This window comes from Vipera ursinii (assembly GCF_947247035.1).
Source record: "Vipera ursinii genome assembly, chromosome: 2".
Taxonomy (NCBI): domain Eukaryota; kingdom Metazoa; phylum Chordata; class Lepidosauria; order Squamata; family Viperidae; genus Vipera; species Vipera ursinii.
The window spans coordinates 53,883,684-53,906,739 of record NC_139513.1 but is presented as its reverse complement, the minus strand read 5'-3'; the positions used below and the strand labels follow the sequence as shown (position 1 = coordinate 53,906,739).

Sequence of the window (23,056 nt, the reverse complement as noted above, 5' to 3'; positions counted from 1 at the left end):
ATACTTCACACTCCCAAATCTCTTCCCATATTAAGTACACAAAAAGTTTGGCACTTGAGAGAAATGTCGCTGTTAACTGTGGGAAACTTACCACCGTATGCATGATGCTAGTTTTTGTTGGCGGCGGGGGGGGGGAAGTACAGCTGGTTTCCTGCCAGCATAACCCAGTTCACATTAGTGTTATGTTCCAAATTCTCCTGAGAGAGTTTGGCACTATGAACTGGTGTGTTTTCTTCCATCCCCATTGTATCCCCTCAGTGTTGCCCAGAGAAGCTTTCCCATGATGTTCTGAGCTTTGGGGGTTGCAGATTGTGTAGAACCCTTTCAACTATTCAGTTGGAAGCAAAATTGATCAAATTTGCATTAACTTAGACTGTATAGTTCCAACAGTTCAGTCTGTAGAAGTATACAAGGCCGTGCTGGTCAGATTGCTTTGAGTAAGCTTCAGGTTTTAAGGCTCTACAATGCAGACATGATACTTGGGTGACTTCAGCCAATTCTATGTTTGCTTGTCCTTCATGATAGATTTCATTTCATAGGAAGAGGGTGCTCATGAGATTAGATCCAAGAGTATAAATTGTTCATTAAAGTAGTGGCTGTAGTGGGCTACTCCTATGGTGGTGGTGGTGGGGAACAACTATTAGACTTAGCAAAAGTAATCATTACAGGCCGGAGACTAGTATCTCGTTGGGTAGATGACTGATCCAGGGATTTTCGGATGAAAGAGATTTTCAAAGTTCATTTCAGTTGCAGTTTAGACTTGTTTTTTTTCACTGAAATTGCCTTAGTTACCTTGTTGGATTATCTTTGCTGAGGGGTGGGTGGTTGGGGAGACAAAGAGAGAGGGACAAAGAGAGGGACAAAGGGAATGCAAACTTGTTGATTCTCCTGGATCTGTTAACCACTTTTGAAACCATTGGCCATGGTATCTCATAGATGTTCTCTTTGCTAGGTATGAGTCCCACTTTAAATTGGCACTGAAATGTTCTCTCTGTATCAAGATGGGGATTCTGCTTGACTATGGTATTTATACTATGAGACTGCACAAAATTCTATTGTATTTGCCACATTGTTCAACACCTACATGAAACTGCTGAATAATATCATTTGGAAATTTAGAGTGAAATGGTCATCATTCTGCTGATACCATGTGGCACCAATCAGCTTTTGGTGAGGTAGTGAAATTTGCTGCTTCAGAGCTTGCCTACAGTAATGAACTAGATCAGGGATAACAACTCAGTCCAAAGACAGAAATGCTGTTGCGTTTTCTGCTCTATAGTGTTTGGTTATACTTCCCCAGAGGATCAAGTTCATAACTTGGGGTTGTTTCTGGAATTATCTGTTATTAGAAGAAAAGAAGCAGAATTGGCTTCTGACAGCTTAGGCTAGTACCCCAGCTGTGACTTGAATATGGATAAACATATTCTAGTAACTTCTTGCTTAGATTACTGCACAGTGTTAATCATGGTGCTGCCCTTGCAGATGGTTTAAAAACTTCAATTAGTATAAAATGCTGCTTCATGTGTACAGACTATACATGTGCAACATAAGTTAAGTTCAGTTTTATTTAATTTAATCTATCAAGTTTTCTGTCTATAGATGAGAAAAAATATAAAAAAATTGCTCTGAAGTAACTAAACCTGACATCCATCTTGCCAAACTAAAGCAAAGTACTTGCTTCATTAAAGATATACTCTGAAAACTTCTAAAAAGGAACTGTCTTGACCTTCTTCCTCCCAGCCAAACTATTTAAACTTCTGTCTCTTGCTCTTCTGGCATGCAGCCCGTTCCTTCTGGGAATCCGGACTACATTATACCAATAACCACCAAGCAATTCCATCAACAGACACATCAACCTACAACCAGCTTACAAACCCAAGAATTAAAATCAATCGCACAACCAACCAGTGACGGAACTGACCCTCAACAACCCACGCAATCCCCCCTTCCCCCCAGCAAGCACTTCATCTCCTAATGGTCCTCACCTGACATAACCTCCCCGTCACAAGACTCTCACCCAACGTAACCCAGACCTGACCCCTCACAAAACCCTTGGAAAACAGCCCACAAGCTCAGAACGAACTTCCACGTCAACACCTGTGTTGACCATCGCATGGGAGAAATTGCATGGGAAAGCACAAATATATATCTCACAGAGAGAATCTCTGATGCTACTTAAATTGGAGTGGAATACTTCCAATATCGTTACTAAAATGAGAGAAGAGAAAGCAGACTCATAGAATATCAGCAGTGTTCATTGCCTGCTTTTCAGAAGCGAATGAATTTATTTTATTTATTTTATTAAATTTATATACCGCCCTATTCCCGTAGGACTCAGGGCGGTTTACAGGGAGGGTTAAATACAGACATACAAAAATTAAAATCAGATTAAAATTAATTAAATCAAGTCCCAAAATTTAAACTAAAACCCAATAAAATTAAAACCCCTCAGCCTGGGCCAGACAGCTCGAAGAGCCAAGTTTTCAGGTCCCGGCAAAATGAGCGAAGGTTGGGGGCAGTCCTAAGTTCCATGGGGAGTTGGTTCCATAGGGCCGGCGCGCCCACAGAGAACGCTCTTCCCCTGGGAATAACCCACCGGCATTCCTTAACCGGTGGTATCCTGAGAAGGCCCTCCCTGTGGGAGCGCACAGGACGAAGGGAGCTTGATGCCGGCAGCAGGTGTTCCCTCAGATAACCCGGACCCAAGCCATTTAGGGCTTTATAGGTCATCACCAGCACCTTTCAAAGCCCTTTCATCATCCATTTCTCACCTCCTTTTGTGATTTCTGTGATATTTACGTTTGTGGCAGAAGAAAAAGATTTCCTGTCACTTAAAATGCATGAAGGTGGGGCCTGGGGGCAAAGGTTGGCAAGCATTAAACCTCCCTTTAATTTGCTGCTTAAAGCTTAGTAGCTGGTGATGCCTCTCCCAAGTAAAGTGCAGAACATCCCTAACCAGATAGATTATTTTGGCTCATAGATTATTTTGGCTCATAATTCTGTGACTTGTAAGACTGTTACTGTTTGTACATCCATTCCTTCATCCCAGAGGAGTTTTCGCAGGTGGTTATATAACTTAACAATCTGATGTCAAGTGTAAGAAGTCAGGAACCAGGATGTAGTTCAAAAGTACTACAAGTTTATTTCATGCTACGTATACACAAGAATCTGAACTACTAAAATGGTCATGGCAAATTGGCGCCAGATAAGAATCAACGGACTTCATGGGGGGCTGGACTTAGGTCTCTTATGGGGGTGTACAGGCTCCAAACTGATAAAGCATTTAATTCTGACATGGGCTCAGCCTGGTCATCTCCTACATCTGTTGCCCTTTCATCACCTCCTAAAACCTTTTGCCCGAGGCAGTCCTCACAGTTTGCCTGCATGATTCTTACATCCCAGTTCAGCTTCATAAAATCCAACATGAAATGAAAACATAACTCATAAACTTTTTAGTTAGAATTCAGCTACATTTCTATATAACATCATCCTTTTTCTTCCTTTGTGGTATAGGTGTTTTACATGGAAAACGTCTCTGAAACTTTATGGCAACCTGTGGTGTCCATACTCTCTGAAACTATAATTTCCACAAGAGTCAGTCTGTTCTGCAAATAGTAAAGATTTATGACTTTAGGTAGAAAATAACTGGCACAGAGTGCTGTTAATATGTATTGTCAGTTCATTCAAAATATCTGTGATTGCCTAACCCAATTTCATAATGTTTGTTATGATGAATATTTCAGGTTATGCACTCTCTGGAGGTACCACACCTATTTCTAGCATCACAAGAATGGGTATTTTAGTTTCAGCTTTAGCTGTACGTTAAAACCAAACATATTATTTAAGCTATGCTGAATGTTTTACAATTCATTTTCCTTGTTGCGTCCTCCCTTACGTAAGAGTCATTCTAAAACGAACAGATTATTGGGAAAAAAGTCTTCCAAGCTGCAAATAAAACTTCCCCTCCCCATGCAAATTTCCGATCTACAATGTAAGTCATGCTGTAAGTTGATCAACAGCTCTTTCAGTCTCACACTCTTAATATCCCACATTTCAAGTCTTGCTTTAGTTCTTCGTTATTATGAAGAAGAAATTTAAAATATGATAATCTTTTCTTTTTATTTATTTATTTAATTATATCTTGACTTCATTATTTTTTAAAGGCAGCGAATATATTTAATACTCGTTCCACCTCCTATTTCTTCACAACACACCTTTGAGATGGATTGGTCTGAAAGAGAGCAGGTACCTTCCCTACTGAGTTTTCTTAGGTGAAGTTGACAGAGCATCATAAATCTATCCTTCCTTCCTTCCTTCCTTCCTTCCTTCCTTCCTTCCTTCCTTCCTTCCTTCCTTCCTTCCTTCCTTCCTTCCCTCCCTCCCTCCCTCCCTCCCTCCCTCCCTCTTAAAAGCTTTAAGTTCCATAATAAAAATTAATACAAAGACAAGAAGTAAAAAAAGAAAAAAATACAAGGAAAAGAATAAAAGGTGCAAGAAAGCAAAAGAAAGAAGAAAGAAAAATGGAGAAAATAAAAACCTAAAAAAGACATTTCCCACCCTCATCACAGCAGTATAAGCAATTTCACTATTTCTTCACCTCCTCTTAGTTAACAAATATAAAACTCTTCATTCTGTAAACCATCTTTTAACTATAGCTTAAAGAACATCATTTCCAATCCACGTGTGTCAGCAAAAAGTCCAGAACCCCCAAACAGTCACATTCAGTAACTGATAAAAAACTCATCATTCTGTATCTCAATCCTTAACTGTAAGTAAATCCAACACGTAACATCTTTTCCAGTCCACATATCAGCAATTCTAGCAATTCTTAACTATAAGTAAGTCCAATAAAGATTTGCCACCACACCATACTTCCTGAAGACTTTTCATTTAATTATACCAATCCTTAAATAGTCCATTTGATTTAAATTAAATACTGGTGGGATTGAAAAGTTCATTTGCATAAGAAGAATTTGCCAGTGTAAGTCTAAATGGTTTTACAAAGCCCCATTGCATCTTATATTCAACAAAGAAGTAATCAAATTGCTTGCTGTAAAGCAGAAATGGGATGCCAGATGTTGGTGAATTAGAACTTCCAGCATCTCTTGTTATTATTGGCTATGCTGGCTGGAGGTTCTGATGCTTTATTGGAATTAATTGCTAGCAGTAGTCTTGATGAAATGTGACATGCATGGCAAAAGGAAAAATATAGTTGCATGGGTTTGTAACATAATCGTTTTGTTTTCTGTTCTTCAGAGTCCTTTGTTTTTTGCCCAACAGAAAAGAAGACAATTGACTACTTGAATTTTTTTAGATTGTTTGCTTCTTTACTATGGCAGCTGGCCACAAAAATGACATGTCTGAACCATCAAGGAATAGATCACCTAATCAAAGATTGACTGTTCTGGGAAACAATAACGGTTTACCCTATCATAGTGTCATATTCCTTTTGCAGTGCTTCAGGCTGTGGGTTCGTGTGCCTAACTATAACCAGAGACCTCTATTTGCACCATCTTCTTTTTAATATTGATTTTTTAAAAAGATCTTTTAGTTGTTGGAGGCTAGTATGTTGCAAACCTAGTGCCAATTTCCAGCATCATGTCTATTACCAAGAATGCTAGGTACTCCTAATGAGTTTCTTTAAGGTTCCCCCCCAAAAAAATAAATAAATAAAAATGGTGGTAGGTATGTCCTTCTATAGATTTCTCCAGGATAACCCCTATTCCTCCTGCTCACATGTGAGTTGTGATGGTGTTATGTCTTGGGTAAAAGGTAAAGGTTCCCCTGCACATACGTGGTAGTCGTTTCCGACTCTAGGGGCCGGTGCTCATCTCCGTTTCAAAGCCGAAGAGCCAGCGTTTGTCTGAGGACGTCTCCATGGTCATGTGGCCGGCTTGACTAGACGCCAAAGGCGCATGGAACCCTGTTACCTTCCCACCATAGTGGTCTTTATTTTTCTACTTGCATTTTTAGGTGCTTTCGAACTGCTAGGTTGGCAGAAGCTGGGATGAGTAACAGGCACTCACTCTGTTACGCGGCACTCGGAATTCGACCCGCCAAACTGCCGACCTTCTGATCGACAAGCTCAGCGTCCTAACCCACTGATCCACCGCGTCCCTATTTTATGTCTTGGGTGTTATACTGCCAAAAGAAAGGTAGAGGAATAGAAGGAGAGTCCCCAATAGCATACAGGCATAGAGCCTGGTTACCTGAGGGACACTGCCTATCTCAGTTGTTTTTGCCTGCCTGGTCTGTTCAAGCAGAGTAGGTGCATTCCAGATCCCTTCAGTTAAATACTGCCATCTTGTGGGACTGAGGAAGCATGCCTTCTTTCAGAGGCCCCCCACTCTCTGAAATAGCTTTCTTCCCAGAGATGTGGGTACCTCTCTCCCCCCCTCCCATATTCCTGAAAGCCCTTAAGACCTGGTTGACCTGAGGTTAACGTGGTTGTTATGTATTTATTGGTAGGATCCCTGTCATATTTATGTGCTGTTTATTGTTCTAGTTGTATTTAGCCCAGGCTGTCTGTTTATGTGAGTTTAACTGTCTTCATTATTTTAATGGGGTTGGGTTTTGTTTTGTTTTGTTTTTTTGGATTTTATAAATTGTCCAGAGTTTTCTGGAGTGGGTATCCACAACAAATCTAATAAATAAATAAGCTAACATTAATTGGGAACCCCCCCCAATTCTATCATTGATCCTTGTGAATAATTTAGGAAACATTCAATGGTTTTATATGCCAAATGAGTAATAAGGGATTGTTTAAACAAGAAAATAGAAAAAAAATCCAAATGTAAAGTCTCTATTCTGCAGATGGAGGAGGTAGTGTGCAACTCCTATCATCAGAGGATTCTCATCCTGCTGCGTGTTTTGGTCCAGCAATTCAACTTGATAAGTGTCACAGAGATGCACTGAAGCATTTCAGACTATTTATCTTCCTTACTCTTTTCTGAGATAAGGATTGCACTGACTAGAAATAATTCCTTGTGGACCCAGCCTCTGTTTTCCTGCCTGCAACCTGGTACAATGCAGTACGTTGGGACTGACACATCTTTCTTGTGCTTTCTGCCTCTCCATCCTTTTCATTCCTTCTTGCTTGTCTGGTCACATTTGCCTACTGCTCACTTTCTGTTTTGTCTTTCCACTTTAGGCAAAGGAACTGCAGTGGAAAGATGAAGAGCTGAAGCGGAGAGACACCTTCTATAAGGAACAATTGGCCAAGATTGAGAAGAAGGTGAGGCAACATGATCTTTCATCTGCAGTGGCTTTATGTTAGTAGGATCAGAGTAGATAAGAAGAAAAGAGAAACAAGAACCATTATGCTGAAACTTGGCATTTTTAGCCCCTCAAGCATACCTTTTGTGGCTCTCCCCCTTCTCACACACTGTTAATTTGCTTTGAAAGCAGATTAAATCTTTAAAACAGTGCACATATGAAAAGGAACTGGTTCTTAACTGGATTGTGTTGTGTTTTTTTATCTTTCAAAGTGTTCCCCTTCGCCCCAATTAATGAAGCTTTGGTTTAAAGCAGAGTTATAGTTTTTTTTAAATGTCCTTTGTTAAAATCTGTGGTTCAGACAAACAAACAGAAACCCAATGAAAGTAACCTCATCTTATTCTATACAGATGCTGTACATTAAAGTCACTAATTTATCTATGGAGAAGTCAATAGAACAAAATGTGTTGCATCAAAGTAAACTTTGGTGTGTTGCGCTACTTAAACTTTTGAAATGAGTACAATTTTAAAAGGTGCCACCCAGCATCCTTTCAGTGTAAAAATGAGCTTTGGAAATCTAGTTTGTGTATTTCTTCCTGTTGTATTTTTAATACAATGAGTTCTTAACATGGGAATAATCAAGAATTCACCAGACCATAATGGCATCTTCCTGAGAGTTCTTATAGAAATCATATGTGAAGTTGCTAACTTTCTAGTAAAGATATGTAACTTTCAAAATTCAAAATAAGTTTGATGCCAGAGGACTAGGAAGTAGCCAATGTAACACCTTTTTTTTCTTAAAAAGAGAGAGAGAGATCTGGGTCATTTGGTTTAATATCTGTTCCAGGTAGCATGTTGGAACAGCAATCAGAATAAAAACACATGGCACACTGAGTAACAAGCCTTGCTGTAAGAAAGTGAGCATGGATTCCATAAAGATAAATTATATTTCACCTATCTTTTAGATTTTTTTGCAAGTGTCTGGAGGCACATTGATAGAAGTGACTTTGCTAACCTTACATGTTTTTTTCAAAAAGGTTTTTCCATCAAAGGTTCCCGAGTAAATTTAGTAGCAATGGGATAAAAAGACATGTCATCTAATAAGTTGCTAACCTGTTCAAAGGCAGGAAATAAAAGTAGGAGTGAAAGAGATTTTTTTTTCCAAATAATGGAAGTAAGAAGTGGTTCCTTGAGAATCTGTTTTGCGACTGATGCTTTCTCATAAATGAACTTTACTTTGACCCAAATAGGGAGCTGGCCAAGTGGCCAAGTTTGTAGATGATATTGAAATGTTTAGAGTGGAAAAAAAATAATGGTCAAACAAATGGCAAAAATTAAGCAATTATAAAAAGATGCACATTGGGATTAAAAAACCCCTAACTTCACATTAATGGAATCTAATCTGTCTGTAACTAACCAGAAAAAAGAACTTGAACCATAGTTCATATTATAATGAAAATGTCAACTCTATGTATGGCAGCTGTAAAATGGGAAATTTCAAGGTTGAAAGCTAAAAATGCTATTGTAACAATGTCTATATATAGTCTATGGCTATTGGAACTATTGTGTACAATTCTGGGTGTCACAGTTGACATAGGATGCAATGGAACTGGGAAGGATTCAGAAGTGGGAATCCAAATAATAAAATGACCAAATTCTTTCCCTATGAGAAAAAGCTAAAACGAAACTTAGAGGAAAAAGGCACTAACTGTAGGGCGATACGATTAAGATGTACAAAATCACGTATAACATGGAGAAAGTTGTAAGGGAGATTATTTTCTCTACTCAGAATGCTAGAACCAGAGCATGATGGAATGTGCGGCTGGAGAAGAAGTGGGTGGAGGGAATGGTGGCAGTAGCACTGCGTTTTTCCATGGAGGAGTCAGCATATTCTACAGAAAGGCTCAAAACAAGAAACTGTACAATTCTTAATGGGGGTGGGGAGGAAGGAAAAGGTTCAAGGTAGTCACACCAGAGTATATCTATTAGGTTAGAAGGTCTAAAGCAGACATGTCAAACACAAGGCCCGGGGGCCGGATCTGGCCCGCAAAGTGGTTTCATGTGGCCCCCGAAGCCATCCTGGAAACAGTGAGGGAACAGCCCCCGCTGCCTTGGCCCTAGCCCAGAGACCCTCCTTCTGCCAGAGACACCCAGATCTGTCCCACTCCTGCACAGGCCCCCATAGGCATCCTTGATGCCAATGATGTAGAGTTGGCCATGCCCATCCAGTAGGCCATACACACTCCAGCCATGCCCACCCAGTAGGCCACACCCACCCTGGCCATACCCACCCGGCCCCCCGAGGGCAACCACAATGCTGATGTGGCCCTCAATGAAATTGAGTTTGACACCCCTGGTCTAAAGTGTCTAAGATCTTTAGTCTGGAGAGATTCTGTATATTAGGTAAGCAAATAAAAAAACTGGATTCTTTTGCATCTTACTGTGCCTAGACTTGACACAAAGTTATCTAATGTAGCTGATTCACAAGAGTTTTAAAACAGACAATAGAAACACTTCTTCACACAATACACAATTAACTTCTGCAATTCATTACTGCAAGACTTGATGGCTACTATTCGGAAAGCTTTGAAAGAAGATTGATTAAATCAAGAGTGTAGCTTTCATGGTCTATCGGTTGTGAAGATTCCATGTTATTTTGCTGTTGGGAGTAGCATCTATTCAAATACAGGTTGCAGAAGAGTGGTGTGTCTCTTGGCCTTCCTTGGCTTAGAGACACTTCAGAATGTTTGGGTCGGCCATTGTAAAAAACTAAATGCTGGATTTAGGTGGTCTTGTCATGATCCATTAGGGCTGATCTTATGTTCCTTAGCAAATAATTCCTTCGATTTCATGCCTAGAAGACCCAACGTTTTTAGAGGTATTTATTGAATATTCTGCCTTTATCTATATACCACTAAAACTTTCCTGTGTTGTCTATTTGTAACCCTCAATTGGGTGAAGTGCTGTATCATAGGGCAATAATTTTTGAGTCAAGGTACTTCACATGAGCTAACTTTAAATAATGCATCCAAAATCTGGGACCCATTATTTCCCTGTGATAGAAATTTCAAGTATCTTCAGACCAGTTGTATTGGCAAAGTTTTGGCCACTGCAGTGTTATCTTGCTGCCATGGTCAGCTACAGTCATGTGATTATGATTTGTGACACTTCTTGCCAGTTTCCTACAAGCAAAGTCTATGAGGAAGCTGATATGAATTTGGATGTTGCTCCATTCCCACTTTTTTCACCACTTGTGACCATTCTGTTTAGGTAAAGAAGCTATCTCTAAAATGATGACCCATCAGGTTATAGGTTGTCTAGTTTTTTTTAAAAAAAATGGGTGAAGAATAATTTCTTAGAGCTTGAAAACAAGAGACTTGTTGACAGGATTCATGCATCAGACTCCTGTTAATGTAGTTGCATTTATATTTTCTGTGTTTCTTTTGGGCAAAAAGGAATAACTAAACCACTGAATTTTTAAAAATTTAAATCTGAAGTATATGAGAGCACTGCTGTGTTATGTGTCATGGGACATCTTTGACACCACTCCCATTTTGCAGTTATGCATCCAATTTAAAAAGAGTAAACAGCAGCACAGTGTAGGAGAGGGCCACAGGAGCATTGCAGACTTCCATTATCCATGATGCTTGTTCTGAAGATTGGGCACTCATGTTTTAAACTAGCAGTGCGTGACTTTGGCTCAAAGCAACGTATACCATTCCTTCCAACATCTTTAGAATGTTACCAGAGATCCTGCAAATTGCTGCAAAACTATAATTTCTAACGTGACAGAAGGAAACAATTAATTAACTACTTAGTAATAATATTAATAGTATTTACATAAATTTTATGTTGCCGTCAGCCCCCACTTTTTGTCATTCCAGCCTAGACTATATTTTGGAGTGTAGGCTTTGGCCCCTCAGAGTGGAACAAAGACTTAAATGACAATTGTCCCCAAGAGTAATATAAACTGCATATTAGTTTTGACTACCATCATATTAGGAAAAAGACCACAGTTCAGTACTAGAATACATGTTTTGCATTACAAGATTTTCCAGGCTCAGTCTCCTGCAATTGCATTTAGAAGGAGCTCAGACAATTGGGAATGAAAAAAACAAACCAATTTACTATCTGATATTGCTGGGGTTTATGTACTAAACAGATATTTTGCAATGAAAATTTCAGTCAATCTACCGCACATTGTAGTGATCACAGTTCATAAGTGAATTCAGGGTTTTATCCTATTTGAAGTGAATTCGGGATTTCAGGATTTTATTTTATTCAAAAAATCTATTTTTGTGAATAAAATTTGGCATCATACTATGCTCTTTTTTTCATGCTTCTCTCCAGATTTGTTTTTTATAGAGTAGATACGAGAGAGAATATGTATATATGCACCAGTTACTTACTGGCTATTGAAGAAATGTGTCAAAGTTGCCATGTTCTCATCACAATCCTTTTCGTTTATTTTAAAGAAGCTTGATTTCCTGTTCTCACTTCATTTTTTTTTACTTATAAGCTGACTGAAAGCTGTAAACCCATAAATGCTGTTTTAGGAGGAAATCCCATTGAATGTAGACTATTTCTGAAGAATTTTGCATGGAATTAAGGCTGTAAGATTTTAAAACAGGACAAATTAAGAAGCTTGACCATGGTGTTATAATTAAAAGCTATTAGCCCGACTGCATGTCATTGGTAATTATTTTATTTATTTCCTTCTTCCAAATTCTGTGCACAATAACAAGTTTGTATTTGGGGTGGAGGGTATTTTCACACCATATTGTAGTGGATTATTTCTTGACCCTTCAAACACCACCATTTCACTGGCAATAAAATAGAAGAATGCCTCCAACTGCTGTAGAATGTGCCTGGATTAGAGCTGGTGATGGAGAGGGCTGGCAGAGGAGAGAAATGTACTTGAAGGAGTGTAATAAAGCTTAATTGTATTAGTTCTGAAAAAGATTTTTGATCTTCAAGGATAATTTTATTCCTGTAATAGTTGGAAAGAGAAAATGCAGCACCGAACAATCTTTTATATTAGCTGCTGCTTTTTATATTATTTTGCTTTCATTTGTTGAATGCACATACAGTAGACCTTGACAAAAAAATTCTGCTTCTATAGATATTGCTTTAGAATTTTTAAACTATATATATATATATATATCTAAAACACAACAACCCACTGAGCCTGAAAAACAGGAACAGACAACAAACAATCATACAATAATTCCCGAAGATCGGAGGTGGATAGAGCAAGGGAAGAGAAGACAATGTCACACGCATGCACAAACAGATGGAGAGCACCCGGAAGACAGGAGCTTAACAGGAATAGATGGATGGACAGGCACAATGAACAGACGAAAGCGACCATCCCAAGGCAAGGAAAATAACCAGCAAACACGTGATCCATCGAAAGAAATACAGCAAACAGAGGATAACACGACTCATAAGAAAAAGAAGATACCAATCATGCAACAAGTAGCCGAGAAGACAAGAAATGATCTGAAAACAACCCCAATTGAACAGCTATGGGCGAACCAAGGAAAGAGAGTGCCGCAACACACATACACACCAACACACAAAGAACGTCCAAATACAGCAAGATCAACTAAATCAGATAGCAGAAAGCAAGGGCGGCATATAAATAAACAAAAAAACATTGGGGTGGCTAGTCCAGGGATCAGATAAAGATCAGTGGATAAGCACTGAAAAAAGTCATATGTGCAGGTGAATTGGAGCGGGGAGCTGTTTGCAGAAATCACGGAAGGGAGTCAAGAGGGAAACCCAGGCATAGCACAGAATGGCCAGTCACAGGCAAGCAGGGTAGAGAAGGAGGACACAGAGAACAAGGAAATACAAATACCAACAGCTATGACATTGGATGAGGAACAGCAAAAGATAACAAGACCAGTTAAGGTAGTCAAACCAAAACAGATAGGGAGGAGAAATTTAAAAAAAAAAGGGGGGACAGTAAGACCGGATTGCAAGGGAAGCGATGTGAGACAGTCAGAACAATCGCAATTGGCTAGAGCAAGGTCCATCACACGGCCAATGAGCAGAGCACGGAGCCAAACAGGCTTACCAATGGTTTTTCAAAGCTTCAATGTTTTTTCTCTGATGACGCTGGCAGAGGACCAGTGAAAGCTTAGATTAGATAGATATACTTTAAACAGTTACTTTTTATTGCTTATTATGATCTTTTAGCAATAAACGACTGTTTTATCCATCCTGGTGTTCGAAGATTTTATACTTTGTGTGTGTGTGTGTGTGTGTGTGTGTGTGCGCGCAGTTGCAAGAAAAAGTATGTGAACCCTTTGGGATTACGGGGAGTTTTGCATGAATTGGCAATAAAATGCGCTCTAAACGTCATGTAAGTCACAATAGAAAAACACAGTCTGCTTAAAATAATACTACACAAACATTAGCTGTTGTCATGTTTTAATTGAACATAAGATGGAAACATTCACAGTGCAGGGTGGAAAAAGTATGTGAACCCCTAGCCTAATGACTTCTCCAAGAGCTAATTGGAGCCAGGAGTGAGCCAACCTTGACTCCAACCAGTGTGATGATATTGGATGTGTTGCTGACAGCTGTCCTGCCCTTTAAAAACACACACCTGTTTTGGGTTTACTGGTCTCAAGAAGCACTGTCTGATGTGAACCATGCCTCGCAGAAAAGAGCTCTCAGAAGACCTACCATCAAGAATTGTTGACTTGCATGAAGCTGGAAAGGGTTACAAAAGTATCTCCAAAAGCCTTGATGTTCATTTGTCTACGGTAAGACAGACTGTCTACAAATGGAGAAAGTTTAGCACTGTTGCTACTCTCCCTAGGCGTGGTCATCCTGTAAAAATGACTGCAAGAGCACAGCGCATAATGCTTAATGAGGTAAAGAAGAATCCTAGAGTGTCAGCTAAAGACCTACAGAAATTTCTGGCACATGCTAACATTTTTGTTGACACATCTACAATAAGGAAAACATTAAACAAGAATGGAGTACATGGGAGGACACCACAGAGGAAGCCATTGCTGTCCAAAAAAATATTGCAGCACGTTTGAAGTTTGCAAAAGAGCACCTGGATGTTCCACAGCACTACTGGGAAAATATACTGTGGACAGATGAAACCAAAATTGAGTTGTTTGGGAAAAACACACAACACTATGTGTGGAGAAAAAAAGGCACAGCACACCAACATCAAAACCTCATCCCCACTGTAAAACATCATGGTTTTACAGTGAGGGAGCATCATGGTTTGGGGCTGCTTTGCTGCCTCAGGGCCTGGACAGATTGTTGTCATTGATGGGAAAATGAATTCCAGAGTTTATCAGGACATTTTGCAGGAAAACGTACGACCATCTGTCCGCTAACTGAAGCTCCGCAGAGGATGGGTGATGCAACAGGACAATGACCCAAAGCATACAAGTAATTCAACAAAACAATGGCTTCAACAGAACAGAATACACCTTCTGGAGTGGCCCAGTCAGAGTCCTGACCTCAACCCGATTGAAATGCTGTGGCATGACCTTAAGAGAGCGATTCACACCAGACATCCCAAGAATATTGTTACACTGAAACAGTTTTGTGCAGAGGAGTGGTCCAAAATTACTCCAGATCGTTGTGCAGGTCTGATCTGCAACTACAGGAAACGTTTGGTTGAGGTTATTGCTGCCAAAGGAGGGTCAACCAGTTATTAAGTCCAAAGGTTCACATACTTTTTCCACCCTGCACTGTGAATGTTTCCATCTTATGTTCAATTAAAACATGACAACAGCTAATGTTTGTGTAGTATTATTTTAAGCAGTCTGTGTTTTTCTATTGTTGTGACTTACATGACGTTTAGAGCGCATTTTTTGGCCAATTCATGCAAAACTCCATGTAATCCCAAAGGGTTCACATACTTTTTCTTGCAACTCTATCTATCTATTTATCTATCTATCTCTATCTATCTATCTATCTATCTATCTGTCTGTCTGTCTGTCTGTCTGTCTGTCTGTCTGTCTGTCTATCTATCTATCTATCTATCTCTCTATCTATCTATCTATCTATCTCTATCTCTCTATCTATGGAAACTTCTGAATAGTTGTCATGGTTGGATTTTTCAGAATTAAAAGCTAGACTCTTCTGGATTTGGGATTTGATTGGTAGGGGGAAAGACACAGGGATGAATTAATATATAGATAAGAGACCAAAAGGACAAATACAAAAAATGGAAAGAGGGGCACATAACTAGGGCTGATTATCAGCAAACAAAGACTTGCAACAGAAATCAAGGATAATAAAAAAGATTCTTTCAGCATATTAACAACAAGAAAAAAGTTAAGGAAACTGTAGGTCCACTAAAGAGACAAGATGGCAAGGAAATAACAGGTAGCACAAAGAAAGCAGAGCTACTTAACTCCTATTTTGCATCAGTCTTCACACAAAAACAAACTATAGCCCAACATATCAAAAAACCACTGCAAAAGACATACTAGAAACAAAAATTAAAATAAACAAGAAAATGGTAAGAGAGAAAACCTATCCGACCTTGATGAATATAAATCATTGGGACCCAACAGATTACATCCCAGAGTTCTGAAGGAGATGGCAGATCTTATCTCAGAATCACTGCACCACATCTTTCATAAATCCTGGAGCACTGGGGAAGTACCTGAGGATTGGAAAAGGGCTGATGTGGTTCCCATCTTCAAGAGAGAGAAAAAAAACATACCCAGAAAACTACAGACCAATCAGTTTAACATCAGTACCTGGGAAGATCCTAGAAAAGATAATAAAAAAACAGATCTGTGAACAACTAGAAGCAAACAAAATCATGACCAGTAGCCAGCATGGGTTTGTTAAAAACAGATCATGCCAAACCAATCTTATTTCATTCTTTGATAAAGGGACTAAACTAGTAGACCAGCGAAATGCTGTGGACGTAGTATACTTAGATTTCAGTAAGGCATTTGATAAAGTAGACCACAGCCTACTCCTTGGAAAGGTAGAAAAAGGTGGAATAGACAACATCACCACCAGATAGATCTGTAGGTGGCTGACAAACTGTACTTAACGAGTAGTCATCAATGACACTACATCCATATGGAGAGAAGTAAGCAGTGGAATACCACAAGGTTCCATCTTAGGCCCAGTACTCTTCAATATCTTCATAAATGACTTAGATGAGGGAATTGAAGGGGAACTCATCAAATTTGCAGATGACACCAAACTGGAAGGTGTAGCTAACACCCCAGAAGACAAACTCAGGATCCAAAAAGATCTTGACAAACTTGAACAATGGGCCCTATCCAACAAAATCAGTTTCAATGTGGAGAAAAACAAAGTTTTAAATTTAGGCAGGAAAAATCAAAGGTACAAGTACAGATTGGGCGAGACCTGGTTCATAAACGGTAACTGTGAGATGGACCTTGGAGTCCTAGTGGACGATCACTTGACTGAGCCATCAGTGTGCAGCAGCAACCAAAAAAGCTAATACAATCCTGGGTTGTATAAACAGGCATAGAATCAAGATCACACAAAGTATTAGTACTGCTTTATAAAACCCTAGTAAGACCACACCAGGAATACTGCAGCCAATTTTGGTCGCCATATCACAAAAAAGACGTCAAGAGTTTGGAAAAAATTCAGAGAAGAGCAACTAAGATGATCAAAGGCCTAGAGATGAAAACATACGAAGAACGGTTGCAGGACTTGGGTTTGGCTAGTCTAAAGAAAAGAAGAAATAGGGGAGACATGACAGCAGTATTCCAGTATTTGAGGGGCTGCCGCAAAGAAGAGGGGTCACGTTCACCAGAGCACCAGAAGGAAGGACGAAAAACAATGGTTGGAAACTGATCAAAAAGAGAAGCAACCTGGAATTAAGGAGAAACTTCCTGACAGTGAGGACAATCAATCAGTGGAACAGAAATCGTGGGCGCTCCATCACTGGAGGTTTTTAAGGAGAGACTAGACAATCACCTGTCTGAGATGGTATAGGTTCTCCTGCTTGAGCAGGGGGCTGGACTAGAAGGCCACCAAGGTCCCTTCTAGTTTCTATCCTATCCTATCCTATCCTATCCTATCCTATCCTATCCTATCCTATCCTATCCTATCCTATCCTATCCTTATCCTCTATATGTGTTTTTAAAGGCATATTTTTCACTTGGAGTTTAACACATGGATTGTCAAAAGACTGCCTACTTCTAAATTTCAAATCTTATTGACTTTACAGGATATTATTTTCATATAATCAGCAACTAACAAGAGTATTACGATCACACCATTTCAGGTACTGAATTTCATAAATTTCTTATAAAACAAGTTGTAGTTATTTTAAATGCTGTATTAATAAAATTGACTACAGGATTATTCAGTGAAATTCAGCATATGCCTTTATTCTTTCGGTGTGCACATGAAACGTGTCCTTTTTTCCAATGGCGGCTACTGCTGGAACAAGAGGTCAATGGGGCTCTTGGCCAAAGGAGAACAGTTATATTGGAACATTAGAAAAAGCTATGAGGAGAACAGCCCTGTGAAATTATTGGCAATTTTGAAATGAAGACAAGAGACTAGAGAGTTATTGATTAAGATAAAAGATTAAGGTTTTCTCAGTAGTTTTTCTAGTATTCAGGGTTGTCCTCAGTCTCATTTGATACATGTTAAACATCTTCTGTTATCTATTTGGTAGTTTCACCCTTCTTTTCCATAATGATTTATATCGATTGCTTGGAATCTTTCCAAGTTTAGTTTGTGTCCTGAAATGTCTTCAGTTGTCATAATACATAGCAGGAAACACTAGCAGCATGTGACCTTCCAGAGATTTCTGTGATGTCTTTAGAATCCTCTCCAGGACAATTTAAACTCTTCCTAAGTTCCTGATCTGCTTTGTTTGAAATTCACTTACACATCATCTGTCAAATTTTTGTGGCAAATTGCAACTACTGGGGTTGGGTGAAACATTAAATGAGTTTCCCTCAACGTTGTTTCTCACTCAAATTGCCCCATTTGTCAGTTATTTCTGCATGTTCCATCAATTTTAAAAAAGGTTTATATCTGCCTTAGTGGATTACTTGCATCAGGAAATGGCGGCAGGCGTATATTTGCATTCTTCTGAATGTTTCGGTGACTTTTGAGACCTTTCAATTGCACTAATTAACATTATTTTATGATATATATTTTATGGATATTTTACTATATGGTAAACTATGTTTACAAAATAAATTAGAATTTTTCATATGGATTTTTTATGATAGATTATTGTAATGTAGTTCATTGTCCAATATTTTATTATTCTGATCATTGATTGAATAAATATTTGTCTAAAGTAAGAAAATAAAATATAAAATGTCTGTGTCCAGGATCCTGATCTTGATTATTAGAGGTCTTCAATCAGAGGCTTAGAGCCATTTTCTTTGTGATTGATCACTACATTTCTTGCACTAATAGAGGGCTGGATTAGATGGCCCAAAAAAGCTGAGAATTATCTGTAATTCAGTTTTGTCTTGTCCAATATGAGCTTCAGTGTATTATTCATCATCCAGTCCATCAAAGAAGCCATCTACATTAAGTCTGAACAGCCCTCTCTCAACAGAGTGGGAGGGATACAACACCACCTATCTTCTTTTTATAACACAGTCCTTTCAGCAGTTCCAAGAAGATTCCACATCCATTTGCACTATTCAAGTGACCCTGAGGGCACAGATAAACCTCCAAATGTCCTGAATGACTCCCAGAGAGAGTGCTAACGATCAGATGACTGCAAAGAATATAAATCCTAGCATTCTTCACCATTCAGTCAGAACTGAAGAAGTTTCTTGGATGAGAAGCAAAACATCTTCAAGGAAGAACAAAGTAAGTCCAGTTGCCTTTTGAAAAAGCACCTTTGGGAAATCCAGTCCATCACTTTAGCCAGGCAACAACTAAGAACAAGCTCTTCCATAGGCTCATTGAGCTCAGATGAAGATAATATTCTATTGCCACTTAAATATCTGAATGATATTTCTCAGCAACTTTATGTAATTATTAAACAGCATGAGGAATAAAATAGAGCCATGTGGAATTCCACATTGTAAATCTGTTCTGGTTAAATCAAAATCCCTATCCCATTCTAGAAACAACTATCTAGAGATGACCAAAATTGCTCTGTCTATACCTGTCTCGGAAAATCTGTTCAGAAAGATTTATAGCATCAACAGCCAATATACCCCCATCTCTCTCCTGACAAAAAAAATGGTTCCTTACAGAGATCAAGGCCATCAGCTACCATTTATAGAGTCAAAGGGAGCAAAACCTGTAATTTCATGCTTGTATAAGGGGCAGTGATCCGAAGTATATTGGGAGCATATAACTTATCAAAGGTTTGGTTTCCTTTCATTCCAAAAGGAATTCTTGTGGATTTCTCTGTTCTCCTAGGGAAAAGGATAAACTTGCATTATCTATTTGCTTGGAAATACATTTACTGACTACTCTTCTTGAAACTGCCCTAAGGAAAGTATAAAAAAAGACAAACAGTATTCCATATACCGTATTTTTTGGACCATAAGACGCACCTGACCATAAGACGCACCCAGTTTTTAGAGCAGGAAAACAAGAAAAAAATATTGTGAACCAAATAGTACCAGTATACTAAAATATTTATTATAATAAAGCAAAATACTGTAATGTTTAACAGCGTAAACTCAACAGTGGTGTTAAGAACCATCATCATTTCCATTAACAAATGAGGAAAGACTTAGAGGCTCAAGCACTTTTCTAGTTTCCTGGAAACCCTAAAAACTCATCATCACTAGTGTCAGAATTTATGAAGCTCTGTTGCTCACAATCACCTATATCGCTCTCTTCGCTATCTTCATATATGACATTATCTTCAGTTCCATCTAAGGCATTGCTAATGCCACATTTTTTGAGAGAGTGAAAGGAAGGAAGGAAGAAAGAAGAGAAGGAAGGGAGGGAGGGAGGGAGAGAGAGAGAGAAAGAGAGAGTGAAAGGAAGGAAGGAAGGGAGAGAGAGTGAAAGGAAGGAAGGAAGTATTTATTTAGTTACATTTATATACCGCCCTTTCCCTGAGGACTCAGGGCGGTTTACAGGGAATTAAAAAATCCACCATACAAAAATTAAAAACCAAATTAAAAAAGATTAAATTGACCCTGTACACTTAAAACCCCAATTAAAAATTTCTCCTCAGCCTGGGCCTGAGAGCTCAAAGAGCCAGGTCTTCAGGCCCCGGCGGAATGATCGGAGGTCGGGGGCAGTTCTCAGCTCCACCGGCAACTGGTTCCAGAGGGCAGGCGCTCCCACTGAGAAGGCCCTATCCCTGGGTGTCACCCGCCGACAATCTCTCACCGGCGGAACCCTGAGCAGACCCTCCCTGTGGGAGCGCACTGGGCGAAGGGCGTTTGATGCCAGCAGCAGGTGTTCCCTCAAATAACCCGGACCCAGGCCATGTAGGGCTTTATAGGTAATAACCAGCACCTTGAATTTCACCCGGAGGGCAACCGGAAGCCAATGCAGCTCGCGGAGTAGAGGTGTTACGTGGGAATATTGGGAGACCCCCATTACAACTCGCGCGGCCGCATTCTGCACCAGTTGAAGCCTCCGAGTGGTCTTCAAGGGCAGCCCCATGTAGAGAGCGTTACAGTAGTCCAAACGGGAGGTCACAAGTGCATGAGTAACTGTGCGTAGGGCGTCTCGGTCCAGATAGGGAAGCAACTGGCGGACCAGGCGAACCTGTGCAAAAGCCCCCTTGGTCACGGCTCCTATATGGTCTTCAAAATTGAGCCGTGAGTCCAGGAGGACGCCCAGGTTGCGAGCCCTATCAACGGGGGGTAACACCTCACCCCCCATCATTAAGGATGGAATAACTTGGTTAACCCGAGATGCTGATATGCACAGCCACTCAGTCTTGGCGGGATTGAGATGAAGCCTGTTTCTCCCCATCCAGACCTGAACCGCCTCCAGGCACCGGGACATCACGGAGAGGGCATCACTGGGTTGGTTCGGGGTGGAAAGAAAAAGTTGGGTATCATCAGCGTACTGGTGATACCCCACCCTAAAGCCACGAATGATCTCGCCCAGCGGCTTCATATAGATGTTGAACAGGAGGGGCGAGAGAACCGACCCCTGAGGAACTCCACAAATGAGAGACCTCGGGGCGGATCTCTGCCCTCCCGCCAACACCGACTGCGAGCGGCCCTGGAGGTAGGAGGAGAACCACCGTAGAACGGTGCCTCCCACTCCCAACCCCCTGAGACGCCGCAGCAGGATACCATGGTCGATGGTATCGAACGCCGCTGAGAGATCTAATAGGACCAGGACAGAGGAACAACCCCTGTCCCTAGCCCTCCAGAGATCATTCACCAGCGCGACCAATGCCGTCTCCGTGCTGTGTCCGGGCCTGAAGCCCGATTGGTACGGGTCCAGATAATCAGTTTCCTCCAGGAACAGGGGGAGCTGATGCGCCACCACACTCTCAACAACCTTCGCCAGAAAGCGAAGGTTGGAGACTGGACGATAGTTGTTTAAAACAGCCGGGTCCAAAGCAGGCTTCTTGAGAAGGGGTCTCACCACCGCCTCCTTCAAGGCGGCAGGAAAGACACCCTCCTTCAAGGAAGCAGTTATTACTGCATGGAACCAGCCTCGTATTCCCTCCCGAGCCGCATAAGCTAGCCAGGAGGGGCACGGATCCAACAAACAGGTGGTGGTGCTCAGTCTCCCCATGATCCTGTCCACATCATCAGGGGAAACAGGATCGAACTCAGTCCAGATAACGTGCTCAAGACCGCCTGATTCCTCCACATCAGACTGCCCAGTCAGAGTCCAAGCCGGTCCGGATCAGAGCGATTTTGTCCACCAGATGATGACTAAACTCCTCGGCTCGTCCCTGCAAGGGATCCTCTCTCACCTCCTGGTTAAGGAGGGAGCGAGTCACCCTAAACAGGGCGGCCGGGCGATTATCTGCGGACGCGATAAGGGCGGCAAAGTAGTTAGACTTCGCCGTCCTTATCGCCGCAAGATAAGACCTTATAAAGGTTCTTAACTGCAATCGGTCGGATTCGGATCGGCTGGATCTCCAACCGCTCTCTAGACCTCGTCTCCGACGCTTCATCTCCCGGAGCTCCACAGAAAACCATGGGGCCCAGCGGGATCTGCGACGGGTCAGAGGTCGCATGGGTACAACACAGTCGAGTGCCCTGGTGGCAGCCGTTTCCCAGGCCTCCACCAGGGCATCGACTGGGCTGTGGGTAAGGGTGATAGGTATGGGCCCAAGCGCCCTCTGGAACCGATCCGGGTCCATTAGGTGCCTGGGGTGGAACCACCTGGTCGGTTCCACCGCCCAGCGGCGGGGGGTGGCATGACGGAAAACCAGCCTCAGGAGGTGATGATCTGACCATGACAGAGGGGTGATGGACGGGGAACCCCCTCCCAGATCGTCCAACCACTGTCCAGATAGGAACACCAGGTTGAGAGTATGATCCCCCTCATGAGTCGGGCCCTCAATAACCTGAGTCAGGCCCATGGCTGTCATGGAAGCCATGAACTCCCAAGCTAACTCCGACGACCTTCCCAGTGATGGCAGGTTGAAGTCACCCAGGACTATAAGCCTGGGGAACTCCACCGCCAACCCTGAGAGGGCGTCGAGCAGCTCAGGCAGGGCTGTTGCCACACAGCTGGGCGCCAGGTATGTAAGCAACAAGCCCAACTGAACCCGAGGACCACATCTCAAGAGGAGGGATTCACTCCTGGCCATCTGGACAATGGTGGCCTCCAGGGGACACAAAGTCTCCCGAATAACCACTGCCACCCCATCACCCCTGCCCTGAGCCCGTGGCTGGTGCAGCACCCGAAAACCTGGCGGGCATAACTC

General features: G+C 41.2%; 1 protein-coding gene across 1 annotated transcript in view; it reads left to right on the top strand.

The window, feature by feature from the left end:
• The window catches only part of CHCHD6 (coiled-coil-helix-coiled-coil-helix domain containing 6), a 287,597-nt gene that overhangs the window by 112,704 nt on the left and 151,837 nt on the right, over positions 1–23,056 (top strand). Inside the window, exon 5 of the mRNA XM_083357005.1 lies at positions 7,151–7,234. Within this exon, the coding sequence (XP_083213131.1) occupies positions 7,151–7,234 (84 nt within the window). The remainder of the gene's footprint in view (positions 1–7,150; positions 7,235–23,056) is intronic.